This window comes from Alosa sapidissima, chromosome 13 (assembly GCF_018492685.1).
Source record: "Alosa sapidissima isolate fAloSap1 chromosome 13, fAloSap1.pri, whole genome shotgun sequence".
NCBI lineage: Eukaryota > Metazoa > Chordata > Actinopteri > Clupeiformes > Clupeidae > Alosa > Alosa sapidissima.
In genome coordinates, this window is record NC_055969.1 from 30,010,315 (window position 1) to 30,029,774 (window position 19,460).

The 19,460-nt window shown below is 49.1% G+C and overlaps 1 protein-coding gene across 1 annotated transcript in view; it reads right to left on the reverse strand.

Moving 5' to 3' along the window:
• Nucleotides 1–7,278: 7,278 nt before the first annotated feature.
• Nucleotides 7,279–19,460, reverse strand: part of mbd2 (methyl-CpG binding domain protein 2) — a 42,608-nt gene continuing 30,426 nt past the window's right edge. Inside the window, exons 6-7 of the mRNA XM_042058522.1 lie at nucleotides 19,000–19,125; nucleotides 7,279–7,831 (exon numbers count right to left, since the gene is read on the reverse strand). Coding sequence (XP_041914456.1) covers nucleotides 19,014–19,125 — 112 coding nt within the window. The 3' untranslated portion in view covers nucleotides 7,279–7,831; nucleotides 19,000–19,013. The remainder of the gene's footprint in view (nucleotides 7,832–18,999; nucleotides 19,126–19,460) is intronic.

Here is a 19,460-nt window from a genome sequence, read left to right on the forward strand (position 1 = left end):
GCTGTCTGTCTCTCCAACCTGGAGTTACACTATGGCTATGCCTTCATCACAGATGAGTTAATAAGACCTAATGAGATTTCTGACACCTCTCCACCAGAGTACAGCTGGCAGCGCACCAAACCCTCCTCAACCAGTAAGCCTGCTAGTATGACTCATCATCCCCAGGGATGTAGTGGAGGCTAAAGGCAAGTAAACAGTTTATCCACCTCTGAGATTTCAGAAATAGAGTTTATCCACCTCTTATTAGAGTTTATCCACCTTTCAAATGAGTTTATTCACCGATTACAACTTTTAACATTAAAAAATCACACTGTATTATCCTCATTCACAATATGTACACTCATCAACACTCTAGGAATCATTTAAACCGCTAGTATTGTTATAAACATTGGACATAACCTCCACCATCATCAAACATGTTCTGAATGCCTTTTTAAAAATCTGATACTGCATGGCGCAGTCCACCTTACCGTGATCACATAATTCATAGTTTAGCCAGCTCTTATTTTACCACTTCACCTCCGATCATCCGCTTGTCTCTCCTTTCTTCCTCCTTTCCTTCCATTTCCGTCTCCTCCCATATGATTGGTCTCCGCTTTTCTGATTCATCCCCCAATCCAATGAGGCCATGTTAGAGCTATACCTCCACAGCTACACCCCCCCAAGGGGCAGCACACAGACTGATGGTGCACATTTCAGGTGTTGTCATGACAGACAAGGATAGACATAACAAGGCTCTTTTGAGATACAGTTCTTTTTTTTTTCGTGGTTCATAGAGAAAAGCAGTGTGGTGAAAAAACATCCTCAAGAAGGCCACCGAGTATTAATCTAATGGTCTGCTGAGACCTTTGCCGTTTAAAATCCGGTCTTAATTGCAGTGGTTTAATTTAATTTTTATTCCCCTTTATGACCCCTGGGATCGAGCTTGTGCCTGAGGTTTTGCATTGATTTCCTGCTATTGGCAATTTCCTCATGAGGCTGTTCACAGATTTGCCTTGAGCTTTGTCTCAACAGCAGCAAAGGTCAACTACAACCTTAATACCATTGTATCAACGTAACATTACACCGAAGTTAGCATTTTTATTTGAATTTTTAATGTCATCTTTGATTTAAAGAGTCGATAGGCAATGGGCACCAAAGGCGTCATTATTTAGTAGTGACTATTAGGACATTATTGTTTCTCAGTAAACAGCTCATTGCTGTAAAGAATAAAGAGTGTCCATTTTGGTCAGTTTATCATGGCTGACAAGCAAGGCTTTTCAAAGGCAGGCGTGCGGGCAAAATTAGAGAAGAATGATCGAGTGCATCATATTTGGCAGCGTGGCCTATCATTATCATCATTCGTCTTTACATATCTGTTTTACGGCAGATTTTACATTCTGCACAACACAGCCGTGCATCAAACTTGTTTGTTTTTGTATAAGTGACACCTTGAAAAATGCCTGTGCTGTTCAGCAAGACTTCCTCAATCCATTTTGTATAAGTGATGACAAATGTGTAGAAACATAAACATCCAATAGATTACTTTTATAGTATAACGAGACGTAAATAATAAGGGAAGATAATGAGAGATAATGTGAGGGTCAGTCCTACAGGCCTGGTCATGATAATGAACTTGACCAAGTCTCACACTTGGCATGTGACTGCATGTCCTTCTTTGTCTCATATTCCCACTGGAATTCAGGGAATCAGGATCTCATTATATACCAGCTATACCAATGTTCCACAACATTTGGCTGTATTTTTGCAAAGCCATTTAATTACTACTATACAAAGCATGTTAATGGATGTTTCTTCTAAAATCTATTGCAGTGAGAACACTACATACATACAGTATACACTACCTGGCCAAAACAAAGGTCACCACCTGGATTTAACTAAGCAAATAGGTAAAAGCCTCCCTGTGGGGGCAGTGATATGATCTGTGGTTGCTGCAGTTGGTCAGGTCTAGGTTCAGCAATGTTATGTGCCCAAAGAATGAGGTCAGCTGACTACCTGAATATACTGAATGACCAGGTTATTCCATCAATGGATTTTTTCTTCCCTGATGGCACGGGCATATTCTAAGATGACAATGCCAGGATTCATCGGGCTCAAATTGTGAAAGAGTGGTTCAGGGAGCATGAGACATCATTTTCACCACAGAGTCCAGACCTTAACGCCATTGAGAATCTTTGGGATGTGCTGGAGAAGACTTTGCGCAGTGGTCCGAATCTCCCGTCATCAATACAAGATCTTGGCGAAAAATGAATGATGCAATGCTGGACAGAAATAAATGTTGTGACATTGCAGAAGCTTGTGGACACAATGCCACAGCGAATGCGTGCTATAATCAAAGCTAAAGGCGCTCCAACGGAACATTAGAGTGTGTGACCTTTTTTTTGGCCAGGCAGTATATATATATATATATATATATTGTTTGATAGCTTTGAAAACTGTGTATACTGTAGCAGCATCGAGCTACAGTAGAGGGTTGGTTTGATGTCCACACATGTCCACATCAAATACATGAGCCAAAGCTTTGCACTGAAGGTCAGAGTTGAGAATTGTTGATTGCCCATGAGGAATGACCCCTATAAACAAACAAAGACCATCTCGACCAGAACCTTAGCACTAATAACTTCCTCAAACCTTTCAAACAGGAAGCACATTCATTCAAGGAACACCATGGTAGGAAAAAAAAGCTTTAAAAGATAAAAAGGGGCCATTCATCATGAAGTGACCTCTCCTGACCTCTTGCTCACACACTCTTCCTCACTGACCTGGGCAGCAGCGATCTCACCACCATAAAAAAAAAAAAAACTGCAGCCGGCATGAAAACAAAAGCAAGAAACCATTTCCTTAGCCTGACAGCTGGCTGATCAGGCCTGATTTATAATGTGAGAGAGCAAGAAAGTGGAGAGAGTGGAGCTTTATGGAGTCCAATTACAATCTCATAGGAAAGGAACGGGGGGGGGGGGTGTATGTGTGTGTGTGTGTGTGGGGGGGGGGGGGGGGGGGTTGGGGGTTGCAGAGGAAGCCATGTTTTCTGCAATAACGAATAACATCTGTGCAGAAATGGCAGGCGTGGTGTGTCTGTTGCTGAGGTGTGCAGCGTGAGGTGAAGATGCTGTGCGAGGAACTGCCCGACAGATGCTGCATCCACAACGGGGAGATTTACAGAGTTGCAGTGTTTCAGGTCCCTGTCTGCACAGCCCGGGGCCCTGTGAATGAATGAGGGAGTAAACGAACGAACGAACGAACGAACGACGGCCCATGAAAAAGAAATACGACGAGATGAGGTCTATGATGAGCACCAGACGAGAAAGAGGAGGAGAGGAGAGGAAAGAGGAGAAAAAAGATGAGGAGAGAGAGGATAGGAGAGGAGAGGAGAAAAAAATGAGGAGAGGAGAGGAGAGGAGAAAAAAGATGAGGAGAGGAGAGAGGAGAGGAGAGAAGAGGAGAGGAGAGGAGAGGAGAGATGAGGAGACTCTGTACCCAGCAGCTAGACTCATCTCATTTCATGGTCAGCGGTCAGACAGATAGGACGACACAGCTGTGGAATGCGAACACAAGATGTCCGCATATACCGGGCCCCAATTAGAAAGGCGCTTTTGACGCTCCCTCTTGAAGCACGCTCTGGCCTGGGATCTGAAAGGCATTAAAGGCATCTCAGCAAGTCAGTCACTGCCTCCTCTCTCTCCACGGCAGCACATTGACACAAGTCAGCTAGCATGGCAAATCCTTGTCAAAGTCATGAAAAACTAAACGGATTTAAGGGCAAATGAAGTCATTCTAGCTTTTGGGGTTGAATAAAACATCAGAGATGTGGAAGCCGTAATTTGCTCCATTCACAGTGAAGAGGCTGGCAGCAGGCTTTGGGGGGGTGGGGGGGTATCGGGGGGGGGGGGGGGGGGGGGGGGCTGAGCTGAACTGTCTGTAACCCTGTTACAAAGCCCATTCTGATGCCTAGTGGGTATGAGCTGACCTTAGCTCTCTACCGTCCGCTCTCAACCTTGGCATGGCATCAACAACACAGCTCAGCCATGGAGAGTTAGCGAGTGAGTGAATGAGTGAGTGGCTGGTGCCCCTAACCCACCCCCACCCCACCCCATCCCATCCCATCCCATCCCATGCGTATTTATCACAGTCGATATGCCGGCACCACAGGGGAGCTGCAGAGGCAATTACACTGAAGCGCTGGCCATGGCAGAGGTGCTCTCAGGACACTCTCAGTGGCCGAGTGGTGTGGTGTGGTGCGGTGTGGTGGTGTGGTGGAGTGGGGGGGGGGGGTGTCAAGTGCTGCGACAACCATAGAAAAAAGTGACATTTCTACAGGAGGGACAAGGAGCTTCCAGCCTTTGGTCAGCAAAGGTCTCTCAAGTACACTGAGAGAAGAGTGAGAGCCTGGCAATGGAACAAACCTGTATCTGAGCGTCTACTATAGATTACAGAACGAATAGTTAAGTGGCGCTGTGATCTCAATGGTCATTTTAAAGCCTCATATGCACTGTGTCCTCCAAGCTTCCAGAGGAAATCCCCTTAATGGCCACAGTGTATACTGTAAGCATGGGTGAACAACAGTAAGGCTGAGATTGCCCTCCTTCTGACTAGTAGTACTCCACAGTAATTAGAAAGCATGGTCCAACTACGGCCCAGAGAGCTCTCTCCCACAGCATGCGCTGAAGAAAATACCCAGGATACCACCGGGGCCTGAATACATTCAATTAGCTATTGATTTCCATCAGTGGAGAGCACTCTGGATACAAACAAACACACCTTCAACACATACACACACACATACAGAGAGAGAGACACACACTGACCTTCAGAACAGTTATACCACCAGGGGAAGAGGAGAGAGGATGGGTTTAGACCCACCCACCCACCCATGGTCTCACTAACCAAAATATATTTTTGCAGTTAAAAAGGGCAGATATATTATAGTGTGGGAGTGAAATAGAGGGAGTGATAGAATATTACTTTAAGTTGTTCATTTGTCTCTGCGATGCATATTCTTTACTCTGTGATTTGTTTAATTACAGAGGAGAGAGATGACTGGGAGATGGAGGCCACAAATCAGATGGATTGCGTGATAAATAATGTTGGGTATTTTGCATTCCAAATGCAATGCTAGTCTGTTAATAGTTTCTCTGAGACGTCAACGAGTCTCAGTCATCACTACCATTATTCCTTTAATGTGTGGTTGAATCTGCTTCTGTCAGTAATGTACAATAGATGCAGATGTATTATACAGAAATCTGTGCACTTTTAACCTTTAACAAAATCACTTAAAAAAACATAACGTGTGAAAATGAACTCCACACTGAAAAGCTGTGCAACTTCCAAATGGGTCTTCACGTGTGTTGAGGTAGCTGGGGTTGTGGTCTGTACCTGGGGTTATTGGCTCTCAACAGATTGCAAACTTATGCTAACAGATTTTAGGGAATGTCCCGAGGCGCCATGTAGCCAAAGTGCTTTGTGAAAGCACCTCGGGACCCCAAATGCACTTTTAACTTAAAAGCCCCCACTACCACCGTCTCTTCCCAAGTCCAAGATTTTATGCAAAGCGTGACCATTATAAGATGCAAATGGGATTCTGTGGACGTTTTGCACGCAGGCGTCTGCCAAGGAAGAGAAAATTTTAATTTCTCATGAACTGATAACAACTTGGCAACGGCGGACCATTAGTGAATGCAAATGACTCTCTGTGGCACAGAGCTGGCGCCACTTGCAACCGTAATGAAACGTTCAGCGCCGACGCGTCTTCACATGAACAACAGGCAACGCGGCACACGTTCATACTCTCTCGCTCACCTTGATGTAGAAGTGTTTTGGATGAAAACAAAATCCTAATCTGGCTAATCACACGTGGAATACTGTGATAGTTCTGTAATCAGTCAAAAGGAACAAATAATGAAAAATGTTAAATGGAAAAAAAATGGGTCTACTGAATTAGTTGAATTTTTATGGTGGTTTCAGTGACAGTGAATCACTACCAGATTCCTGCCTAAAGGCAGTTATCTCATGTGCACACATACACACACACATGGGACAAGGCAGAGATTTACATTAGTCCATTTCCTTTGAATATGTGTGGGTATAAGATTCTGTATAAGGCAGTTCTCATGGGGTCTTCTTCACACTGCTACAGGCATGGCAAAAATAAAGCTTACATTAACATTTGTGTGAATGCCTGAGAATGCCTGTTATTTTTCTTTCTCTGACAAACGCGTGCGCACACACACACAAGTTGTGCCCCTACTGGGCTGAGCACCAGCTTACCTGCATGGGGGCTCACCTGAGCATCTGCACCCCTCCTCACCCGAACAAACACACATGCTTGTTTGGCTGCTCCTGCACTCTGCAGCACGCCTGCATGCCTACCGCGCACATACACACAATCTCACACACACACACAAACTCGAATGGAACTGTGTCACTGGACTATGGGGGCGATGTGATGTCTGTTTGGGGCGAGATCTGAAGCAGTTTCTGTGGAGAGTGTACTCTCAAGCTACTGATGTTGATCCAAAGATCTGTGGATTTGGGTCGTGTGTGTGTGTGGTTTATGTGGTCGTGCGTGCTCACACAGTGCCACATGTTGCCATGGGAATATTTCAAAAAGCTCAAGTCAGTGATGTAAACACCATGAGACGTGTTTCTTTAGAAGAAACACACGCACACACGCACACACACACACACACACACACACAACACATTATACTACACACCGAGTACTACACACTAAATATACACCATATATTATACTACACACCGTGGAGCTGGAGCCACACACACACACACACACACACACACACACACACACACACACACACAAACACAAACACAAACACAAACACAACAAAGACAGACTGACACACATTAGACAACACAGTGAGGAAAATACACACCATATATTATACTACAGACCTTGGAGCCACACACACACACTCACACAAAAAACACACAACAAAGACAGAGTGAACAAGAAAGCTACAGGGTGGGAAGGAGCTCTCTCACACTGATGTGTATGTGTGTGTGTGTGTGTGTGTGCAGTGCAGGCTAGCAGGCTCCGGCTGTGGCAGCAGAACCGAGATGAGAGTTTAATTACAGGAGCTGTGCTCATCTAAGCGCCAAATCCGACCTGGAAGCACTTTCACCAACAGAACCACTCACGCTTTTGTGAGAAAACTACTTACAAGGCCTCCTAACTGCTTTAAGAAACATACCTTTCAACACCGCCTTGGGCAACCTCCGGCTTTTCCTTGCACATATAAAAACACGGGAAGGCACATGTGAATATAATCATTTATTTACTCTAAAGTGATGCAAGAAATGTACAAGTATTTTCTCTCAAGGTATAAAATTTTCTTAAATAAGCAGTTTTCCATTTATATTCATGTAAATGCATTAATTATCTATTACAAACCCTGAAAAGAACAAAATCCCTTACAACCAACCGCACCAGACAGAACATGTGGAAGTAAAAACAGTTAGCAATACCAATCCAGCAGATTGCAACCTGACTCGCAAAAGTTCCCAGAAGTTCAAAGAATATTGCTCAAATATTTGCCTCTCTTTATATAATTATTTATTTATATATATATATAAAAGAATATTTAAATTCCAAAAAATATATGACACAAAATAAGCATTGTTCTGAAATTATATATAGATATGTACATCAAAAAACAAAACAAAAAACAATAGACAACGACATAAAAGATTCCAGAAGGCCTTGGCTAAAGCTGTTGGTTAGAGGATGTGACACTGTGCTGGGAAGGAGTCTGGAGGCAGGAACCAGTGACATGGCGTCAGGCGTCCAAAGGACACGGAAGACATCCACTCCCTGTGGACACAGAGACAGAGGTCAGACCATCATCTAGTAAAAGGTGAAAGGTCAACCACTGAAAGGTCATGCGAGTCCACATTCCCAGAGGCCCTGCTTCGGTCATTTACATCGTAAGGGATTGTACTCGGATGTCTCTTTGGCGTGGTTATTTATGCAGTCTCCCCTCCCACATATAATACACACACACACACACACACACACACTGCTGCTGGCATCCTGTTGAAAAATCTGCATCTTGTCAGACACCAAACAGGACGAGGACCACAAAAGCGTCACGTTCAAAAGTTTATTTAAGGGTTGGGGGTTTCAGGGGTTCCGGGGGGGGTACAGGAGTTCCAAGAGTCTGCGTGTGTGTGTTCCCCCAGTAGCCGAACAGCGATGGCAGGAGCTGGATGATCCGGGAAGTCCTGGGGGAAACACACACACAACAGCAATTGAAACGAAGCAGCAGTACAGTCAAGGACTAGGCGGTATTCGTAGAAGAGGGACGGAAGGCAGGTCAAGATTACCGGGGCTGGAGAACACAGAAGTAGTCGAGCGGGTCCGGGATCACAGGCAAAGAGTCAGAGGCGTTTTCAATAAACAGGCAGGTAACTGGTGCTGGTTGCAGACGATCTGACAAGTGTGGACTGAAAAGCAAGGCTTTATATAGAGGGCATGATGAGTGGTGAATGCAGTGCAGCTGGTAGGTAACGAGGGTGAGGCAGAGCAGAGCAGGAACAGGTGGAGGTCATCAGACTTCAATCAGCACGTGTTACCAGGCAGAGAGAGAGCTCATGACAGAACCCCCCCCCTAAGGGACGGCCCCAGAAGTCCCCAAGAGTGACACCACGTCGGGAGGGCGGAGGGGAGCCGGTGGAGGGCTAGAATTCCTCCGAGCGGTCCGAGTGAACATCCTCATCCTCGGAGGGAGCTGGAGGGTCGTGGACAGAAGACGGGACAGGTACCGAGACAGGGTCAGGGTCAGGCACATGACAGGAAGCCGGGCGGGCAGGACGGTTAGGGACCCCTCTGGGGCGGCCCCTACGGATTGCAGGTTGATCAGGATGCAGACGGTGGAAGTCGGCGATGAGTGTCCGGTCCACAATCCGACTGGCTGGCACCCAGGTTCTCTCCTCAGGTCCATAGCCCTCCCAGTCGACGAGATACTGGAGGCCCCTACCTCGCCGTCTGGACCGAAGCAGGCGTCGAACGGTGTACACCAGCCCACCGTCAACGAGGCGAGGAGGAGGAGGAGGAAGCGGCACGGGGACCAGCGGGCTTTCATGCGTCGGCTTGACTTTCGAAACATGGAAAGTAGGGTGCACCCTCATGGAGGTTGGCAACTGGAGCCGGACTGCGGTTGGGCTGATGACCCTCTGGATAGGGAACGGGCCGAGGAATCGAGGTGCCAGTTTACGCGATTCCACCCGCAGTGGGAGATCCTTGGCTGACAGCCACACCTTCTGGCCAACACGGTAGGCGGGTGCCGGCGATCTTCGGCGGTTAGCCCCAGTGGCATAGCTGACAGCTGACTTGAGTAGCGTGGCACGAGCTTGTGACCAGGTACGACGGCAACGGCGGGCATAGGCGAGGGCAGACGGGCAGGACACATTTCCTTCCTGGCTGGGGAACAGGGGGGGCTGGTAGCCATACACACACTGGAAAGGTGACATACCAGTGGCAGAGCAGGTGAGGGAGTTGTGAGCATACTCTATCCACATCAGTTGTTGTGCCCAAGCCTGGGGTTTGCGAGAAACCATGCACCGCAGCGCCTTCTCCAGCTCCTGGTTTGCCCGCTCGGATTGACCATTGGACTGGGGGTGGAACCCAGAGGTGAGACTCACTGTGGCCCCTAGAAGACGGCAGAACTCCTTCCAGAATGTAGAGGTAAATTGCGGGCCTCGGTCAGAGACAACATCCCTGGGCAGCCCGTGTAGACGGAAGACATGATCAAGAACAGCCTGGGCAGTCTCTCTGGCAGATGGCAGTTTAGGGAGGGGAATGAAGTGTGCCATCTTGCTAAACCGGTCAACCACAGTGAGAATGACAGTCATCCCACCTGATGGTGGGAGGCCAGTTACAAAGTCCAAGGAGACGTGGGACCAGGGTCGTGTGGGCACAGGCAAGGGCTGGAGTAAACCAGCGGGGGGCCGAGTGGAGGACTTGTTCTGATTGCAGGTGGGGCAGGCACGGACGAATTCTCGGACATCCCTTCTCAAAGACGACCACCAAAAGCGCTGGGCAAGGAGATGGCAGGTGCGGGCGGAGCCCGGGTGGCAGGCAAGGCGGGAGTTGTGTCCCCACTGTATGACCCGGGACCTCAAATTATCTGGGACGAAGAGACGACCGTCTGGGCATGCACTGGGACTGGGATGGTCACGGAGGGCCTCTTGAATTTCCTCCTCGATATCCCAGGTCAGGGCAGCTACGACGCAGGGATCGGGCAGAATTGATGCAGGTTCCTGGGAAGGGGCGTCATCCTTATGAAACTGACGGGAGAGAGCGTCCGGCTTGGTGTTCCGAGAACCTGGGCGGTATGACAGGGTGAAGTTGAATCTGGTGAAAAACAAGGCCCAGCGGGACTGTCTGGGGTTAAGACGTTTGGCATTGCGGATGTATTCGAGGTTTTTGTGATCGGTCCAGACCAGGAACGGAACTGTGGACCCCTCCAGCCAGTGACGCCACTCCTCCAGGGCAAGCTTGACAGCCAACAGCTCACGGTTCCCAACATCATAATTGCGCTCTGCAGGTGAAAGCCGGCGAGAGAAAAATGCACAGGGGTGCAACTTGTTGTCCTCCTCTGCCCGTTGAGAGAGTATGGCCCCGACTCCCACGTCTGAGGCATCCACCTCGACAACGAACTGCCGGTCTGAATCCGGCATCTGGAGGATGGGGGCAGTGGTGAACCGGGCCTTGAGGGTATGAAAGGCTGTGTTGGCCTCTGGGGTCCAGAAAAAGGGGTGTTTGATGCTGGTCAGAGCTGTGAGGGGAGCGGCGACGGAGCTGTAGTTCCGGATGAATTTCCGGTAGAAATTGGCAAAACCGAGAAATTGCTGCAGCTTCTTCCTATTCCCCGGAACTGGCCAGGAGGTAACTGCCGAGACCTTTGCGGGGTCCATCTGGATATTGCCTTCAGCGACGATGTATCCCAGGAATGACACAGTCTGAGCATGGAACTCGCATTTCTCCGCCTTGACATAGAGAGAGTTCTCCAGGAGCCGTCGAAGAACCAGCTGGACATGACGGGTGTGTTCGGACAGAGTTCTGGAGAAAATTAAGATGTCGTCCAGGTACACGAAGACGAATTTATTCAGCATGTCCCGCAGCACATCATTCACCAGCGCCTGGAATACCGCTGGGGCGTTGGTGAGGCCAAATGGCATTACCAGGTACTCATAATGGCCGGTGTGGGTGTTGAATGCTGTCTTCCACTCGTCACCCTCCCTTACTCGCACTAGGTGGTAAGCATTTCTAAGGTCCAGTTTGGTGAAAATAGTGGATCCCTGGAGCAATTCAAAAGCAGAGGTGAGTAAAGGCAGAGGGTACCGGTTCTTCACTGTGACTTCATTCAGACCTCGATAATCAATGCAGGGGCGAAGAGAACCCTCTTTCTTTCCCACAAAGAAGAACCCGGCACCAGCAGGAGAGGAAGACGGGCGGATGAGTCCAGCTGCCAGGGAGTCCCTGATGTAATCCTCCATAGTTTTTCTTTCAGGAGGGGATAGTGAGTAGAGGTGACCTTTGGGTGGAGCAGTCCCAGGGAGGAGATCAATGGCACAGTCGTACGGACGGTGTGGGGGCAGAGATGTGGCTTTGGTCTTGTTGAACACCTCTCGGAGGCCATGGTAACATTCAGGGACATTAGAAATGTTGTGGGCAATGCTGGGGGGTCGATCATGGGAAACCAGCTCGTCCTTTATGTAGTCCGCCAGGCCGTGGAGGAAAGCATCCACCAATGCTTCCATGTTCCAGGAGCTCCGACTTGCCACGGTTCGAAAGTCGATGGAGTAATCCGCAACAGTCCTTCTGCCTTGGCGAATACTCATCAGGATCCGAGATGCCTCGGCTATTGTGGATTCCAAATCGAATACCTTGAGCATCTCCTCTGCGAATAGGTTGAAGGTTGCACATGCTGGGGTCTGGCGCTCGAACTCCGCCGTTCCCCAGAGTCGAGCTCGGCCCGTCAGGTGAGTGATCACGTAACCGACCCTCGCCCCTTCAGTGGCAAAAGTCCTGGGTTGCAGGGTAAACTGGACACGGCAGCTCGTCAGGAACGCCCGTACCTGGGTTGGGTCGCCGCTGAACCGCTCTGGATTGCCGATCCTGGGTTCTGGGGCTCCGGCAGCCACGGTAGCAGTGGACTGGGCAGGAGACTCGGGTGCTGGGCCGGTGAGCAGGCTGGCTGGGGCTGGGCCGGTGGGAGCAGGCAGAGGAGAAAGGTTGGTGAGAAGTTGAATGATCATTGCAAGTTGTTGCTGTTGCTGCTGGAACTGCTGACGCTGGCTCAAGCCGGCTTGAAGTAGGGAGGCAATGTCAGCAGTGTTGCGGTTTACCTCTCTCTCTGTCTCTTCCAGGCGTTGCATGGCGGTGGGTGGTTCTGGTTCGTCGGTTTCCATGCTGGTTCGACCGTGCGCTGGGTCCATGTTTGGTCAGATCGTACTGTCAGACACCAAACAGGACGAGGACCACAAAAGCGTCACGTTCAAAAGTTTATTTAAGGGTTGGGGGTTTCAGGGGTTCCGGGGGGGGTACAGGAGTTCCAAGAGTCTGCGTGTGTGTGTTCCCCCAGTAGCCGAACAGCGATGGCAGGAGCTGGATGATCCGGGAAGTCCTGGGGGAAACACACACACAACAGCAATTGAAACGAAGCAGCAGTACAGTCAAGGACTAGGCGGTATTCGTAGAAGAGGGACGGAAGGCAGGTCAAGATTACCGGGGCTGGAGAACACAGAAGTAGTCGAGCGGGTCCGGGATCACAGGCAAAGAGTCAGAGGCGTTTTCAATAAACAGGCAGGTAACTGGTGCTGGTTGCAGACGATCTGACAAGTGTGGACTGAAAAGCAAGGCTTTATATAGAGGGCATGATGAGTGGTGAATGCAGTGCAGCTGGTAGGTAACGAGGGTGAGGCAGAGCAGAGCAGGAACAGGTGGAGGTCATCAGACTTCAATCAGCACGTGTTACCAGGCAGAGAGAGAGCTCATGACACATCTGCGCTGACTGCCATCTTCCATTAACACAGAGAGCTGAGCACAAGGCCTCGTGGTCAGATATGGCACACACAAATGCACACATACAGTACGCAATCACGAATCACACACACACACACACACAGACACACACACACACACACACACACACACACACACACACAGACACACACACACAGACACACACGTCTGGTGCTCTTGGTCCCCTCAGAGAGATTCCAGCGGAGGTCAAGCACAGGGGTTAGATGGTGTTAGAGCAGAGGGACAAGACACCAGAATCCCAGATGGGCACCGAGAAAAGCACCAAGAGTGGGAAAGGAAAAGCGAAGAGGGGAATCAATACGAGGTTCAAAGGGACCGGGAGGTTTTCAAAGGGAGAGCTGGTGGCCTGCAGGAGCCTGTACTTATGTGGGTGTGTGTATGTATGTGCTGGCAAATGAGGGTTTCTCTGAAGAGCCTATCCAGAAAAAAAACAGTTGGTGCCTATACAGTATGTATGTAATGAGAGTGTGTGTGTGTGTGTGTGTGTGTGAGAGAGAGAGTGAGAGAAAGAGAGAGAACAGCAGGGGGTTGTGCTCTGAACTCCTCGGGTGAGACATCACAGGGTCTTCCTTAAAAAGTTGAACAAGAGAGAGAGAGGACACAGACAGCGCAAACCCAGCCCAAGCAGCACAAAGAAAGAAGAGAAGTGAAGTGAGGCCAACACATGAGGGGAGAGAAGGCTGAAGAAAAGCAAGAAGAAACAACACGAGGCTTAAAAAGACGCAACAAAGAGCAGAAGGAATGGAAGTCATGGATGCTTCACCCACCGAGGTGGGGGGGCTCTGGGGGGTAAACTACACACACAGGCAGCCTCCACCTTCAGACGCCCCCCCCCCCCCCACGTGAGGCCCCAGCTCAACCAGCTCCATCAGCCCCTGTGGCCTGCTGCGTAGACACATCCGAGTGGCCCACCACAAGGGTCTAATGGATCCTGATGCCTCTTTACGCGTCCACCACGTTTATGGGCCCCCTTTTTACTTCTACTCATCTGCCCCTGATGGAGGATCCTCACTTTCTCTGCGTCTTTGTGCGCCGTCTTGCATTTGGCCACGTGCTGAGCGAGAGAGCAAGACAGCGCTCCATGTTTACGAGGAGCGCTCCAGCAAGTGTGCCGTCAAGTCTGAAAAAACAAAAAACAAGTAGCTTGGAATGTACTAGCGGGTGGGCCTGGCGGTGCGTTGATGTGCCGTTGATCCAGGAGCCCATTTGCAGATTTAATATGCAAAATGGGTAAATCTGATGGTTGAACACTTTTGAGGAAATATCACTGAAGTGTTCCTGATTTATTCCATTTCAACACAGTCAAGCTCACATTCTCCAGTGCCATTATAAGGAACTAGATTTTTAAAAAAAAAAAGAAAAAAAAAAAAGATTGGCAGTGCCAGAATTATCTGCATTATAAAGTGCCTTTTAAGTCTACTCGACATATTGTACCACTGACACATTTTAAAGATAAACCCCCACAAACAGCCATCAACACGAGCGAGCGCCCAGCATGCGCAAATTTGCATCTCCATTAGCAGAGGCTTTTCACTTAGACCCCCACTTATGGGGGAGATGAAATAGAAGGACTAATTAGAACAAATGGCCCCCAAGTTCTGCGGTTTGCCCACAACCCTTGGCTTTAATTACGCACACTCGCAGGCACAGCACAGATGAGAAGGGGTGGGGGGATTACTTAAGGAGCCTAATATTAACACGTTTTATTGCTTAATTTAAATTCCTTCTTTTTAAGAAGCAATAAAAAAGAGAGTTGGGTAAAAAACAGAGGACCAATACACACACACACACACACACACACACACTCCTCCTCTTCCCAAAACACACTCTCCTCTCTGCTGTGTCTGTCACTTGCTCTCATCTCTGCCTCCTCCATCTCCATGGTGCATGCTCATGCTTTTGCGGAACAGTGCAGTACTAGTCAGGGATGCGTCACTCTTGTACCCCTCGCCGAAGGGTATAGGGGGGGTGCGTGGGGGGGCGCAACATGGCACCTTGTTGAGCTGAAAGGGCACGGTACCCTCCTGTGGGCTGGCACGACACGGTGGAGCGGTTTGGCGGAGGGCACAGCAGCTCCTCACACAGCGCTCGACAAAAGGCTGAGTCTGAGTGTTCCAAAATCTCTCATTCACTCAGCATTCAATCCCAAGAATTCAGAATGTCTCCATTGGAGGGCTCAGAAGTGAATGAAAAGGAATGAGTGCTACTTAGCTATTACCTATGCAGGATGGGGGATTGGGGGTGTCACTCTAGGGTTATCGGAGGAGAGCTCTATTAAAATGTTTCTGAGATCCAGTCAGCGTGGTGCCCTACTGTAGCAGAGAGGGAATGTGTGGTCTCCCGAGACAAGCCTGCAGAGAGCCACCGATTACAGGCTACCTATAACCTACACACTGCTTCTGGAGAACTGCACCGCAGAAGAGGGGCAGAGAGAGAGAGAGAGGGAAAGAGAGAGAGGAGAGGGAGAGAGAGAGGGAGAGAGAGAAAGAGAGAGAGGAGAGGGGAGAAACACAGTGGGGAACTGAGAAGAAGACAAAGGGAGACAAGCAGAAAGAGAGATATATGGGCTGACACTACATAGAGATTGAGACTGTGTGTGTGTGTGTGTGCAATTGTGAGTGTGTGAGTGTGTGTGTGTGTGGGGGGGGGGGGGGGGGGGGGGGTGCATGGGGCAGACAGAGGAAACGACAGAAAGAACTACTGCAAGAGATAAAAATGCTGGAGGAGCAGAGAGATCACTAGAGACAGGAGGGAGGGGTCAGAAGGAGGGCTGTGGAGATAAGAGAGAGAGACAGAGAGGGGGGGAGAAAGAGAGAGAGAGAGAGAGAGGGAGAGAGAGAGAGAGAGAGAGATTCAGACATCCCCTCGGCTACCAGTCTATCTCCTCTCTCTCCTTTGTCTCCTTCTTAAGTACAACCACCATTTAGATCATACAGGACCAAGAACTGTTACTTGCGGCACTCCTGCTAATTAGCATCCTTGCCAGTCCAGAACTTGACGACACAGAGCCTCTACATGTGTATGAGCGCGCGCACTCACACACACACACACACACACACACACACACAGACAGACAGAAAGAGAATGCATACCTGATGTCTCACACACTCATGCTTATCTGTGTTTTTCTGTAAGTGGCTGCACTGTCTAATGCTCCATGTCTAAACACATTCTGATTAGTAGGGGCAGGGGCAGCAGGGACCCAGCGTCATCTCAGCCCGCAATTAAGTGATAAAACATTAATATCAGCCCGATTAGCGAGAAATAATAATAAATAATAATCACTTTTCCCCCTCATTTCACCCTTCACAACCAGCCTGACAAACCGCTGACACAGATGGCTCAGAGTCTGCCTGCTTTTGCAAGTATCTGTGTGTGCATGTAAGAGTGTGTGAGAGAGAAAGAGTGAGTGTGTTGAGTGAGTGAGTGAGTGAGTGAGACTGTGTGTGTATGTATGTGTGTGAGCAAGAGAAAGAGTGTGTGTGTGTCAGAGAGAGAGAGAGAGATAGTGTTTGTGTGTGTATGGGGTTTACATCAAAATTCCGCGCCTGTAACAGCTTGCTGAGGAAGTGTCTGCAGTTGTGTGTGTGTGTGTGTGTGTGTGTGTGTGTGTCTCTATTCAGAGTGTTTGGTGCAGGGCTTTTGTCTATTGTCTGCTGAATAATCACGTCTCTGCCAGTGAGAGTGACTGCAGTGGGTCTGGAGTTGGCACTGGGAAACTCAGGCTGGGTGGTAACCACTACACATGCTCCAACCAGCACAACACACACACACACACACACACAATAGCATACATAAACTATATATATATGCTATATATATACACATAACAGAATACTGAACATACTGAAATACGTACCGATTGACATTTCACTTGCATAAAAGAAAGGAGACATACACAATATATTCTTCATATATGTATATATTTTTCACATCAGACACATACTCACACACACACACACACCCACACTGTGGAGGCCGAGACCTGCCTGCAGTCTTGATTAGCATGTACAGAGGATTAAAAAGTGCAGGTAGGAGATTAGGGAGCTAATCATCTCTCTTCACCTCTCCCTTCCCTCCATTTCACGTCACATGCTTCTCCCTGCCGCATTCTCACAACAGTCTTTTATCAGCCCCCCGAGACAGCGCCAGCTGGGATTTCCGCTGTGCCTCCTCTCCTTCCTCTGGGATTAGGGTGTGTAAGGGAATGTGTGTGTGTGTGTGTGTGTGTGTGTGTGTGTGTGTGTGTGTGTGTGTGTGTGTGTGTTTATTGTGCATAAAAGGACTGTAAATATTTTGTGTTTGCACAAGACAAAAAGTGAATTGAGTGTGAGTTTGCGTGTGCGTTTGTGAGTGTGTGTGTGTGTGTGTGTGTCTCTGTGTCTGTGTGTGTGGGAGAGGGGTTTAAATGTGTGAGTTTTAAAAAGGCTTTAAGAAGGCATTTAACCCTCACGACAGTAAAAACACCGTTGTGTGCAGTCAGCCAATGAGGACACTCTCCTGGAAAAGAACCCCTCCCCAGCTAAACTGTAGCTGGTCAGCATCCACCCACTAAGCTCATGACATAACTGAGGCACATGAATCACATGAATGAGTACACCACCCCAACTACAACCAGTGAAATGAGCAGGTCAAAGGTCATTAGAGAGTATGGCCCCTTACAGTGAATATAAACAGCAGACAAATAAAGCATCCAGTTGGCAAGAGAGGTCAAGGAAGGGGCGATAAGGTCCGAATCCTTGTTTAAACGAGAGTTCCCATCCTTCTGGCGAGTCTGACTCACACATTCATCTCAGGTGCTGCCCACCCGCGGGCCTCTCAATTCATGCAAATGCTATTCACCGCACCGACTCAGGCTCCTTTGGGTTTCAAATGGGACTCTGTGCGTGTGCCGTGTGCCGTATGTGTGTGTGTATGTGTGTGTGTGTGTGTGTGTGTGTGTGTGTGTGTGTGTGTGTGTGTGTGTGTGTGTGTGTTGTGCACAGGTTTCTGGCGGCACATGTGGGGGCACACCCATCATTGCCAACATATTAAACCCATTAGCAGATAAGACAAGCTACCTAACACACACACGTACAAACACAAACACACACACACACACACACACACACACGTTGTATTGCTTTAATGCAGCCAAATGCAGCGATGCTTTATCACTACACCGTTTGGAAAAGAAAGGAAAGAAGATGGGGACATCATATCTCGCCCATATCTCCATATCCCATGTGAAGTGGCACCAACCATGCCCCACCCCGCCCACCTCCTCTGACTGCCCCCTCCCCAGCTCAGCACTGATGGGGGTCTGGGCCTCGGAGGGAGGGCAGGAAGCAGTGGCTGGGGTAGGATGGCAGATGATGGCTGGTGGGGTATTAAGGCATTAATTAGGTTTAAAAGATTTATTAGCTGCACATGAAAGGAGAGGAGACGGTGATGCTCCTGAGAGGCATACACCCCCCCCCCCCCCCCCCCCCCCCCCCCGCGCTGTCACTCACAGATGAGGCCGCAGGATTCCATGTCCAGAGTTATTACCATGGCAACCTGACCGCTGCTGGGGCGCAAGGGATGGGTGGGGGGGGAGGGAACAGTGGGTAATATGGAGCCATATATGGAGCTACGACTCCCACCATCACACAAACACACACACACACACACACAGAGACCACTGACTTGAACTAAACAAACAGACACAGAAAGACACACACACACACACACACACACACACACACACACACAGACAGACAGACAGAGACAGACAGACAGACAGAGACAGACAGAGACAGACAGAGACAGAGACACACACACACAGAGACCACTGACTTGAACTAAACAAACAGAAAGACAGAAAGACACACACACACACAGACAGACAGACAGACAGACAGACAGACAGAGACACACACACACACACACACACACACACCCCCGGGCCTCACCTGATGGACTCTTCTCATGCCTTGCTCTTGATGTCCCTGGTGGATTCGGCGGCCCGCGCCAACCCGTCAGCCAGCAGTGCCTCCTCCAGACTCCTGCGGGCCTGATACACCTTCAGCTCCTGCTCCCTGAGAGGGGGAACAGTGGACAGGTGGAGGAAGAGAGGAGTGGAGGAAGAGGGAGGAGAAAGAGAAAGGTAAAACAAAGAGGCAGAAATGGTGGGATGGATGAATGACCAAGAGAAAGAGCTCATCTGCACACCTTGGTCTTGGAGACAGAAAGCTGTTCGCTGGAGATCCTATCTCAGCCTCTAAGCTTTAATTAACAGACACACCGTTATGTCTAAACTGCACACGTGCGCACACGAACACACGAACGCACGCCCCCCCCCCCCCCCCCCCACACACACACACACACACAGCGAGACCATCTGCTTGCGTCTCTGCGAAAGTCAAACAAAAAC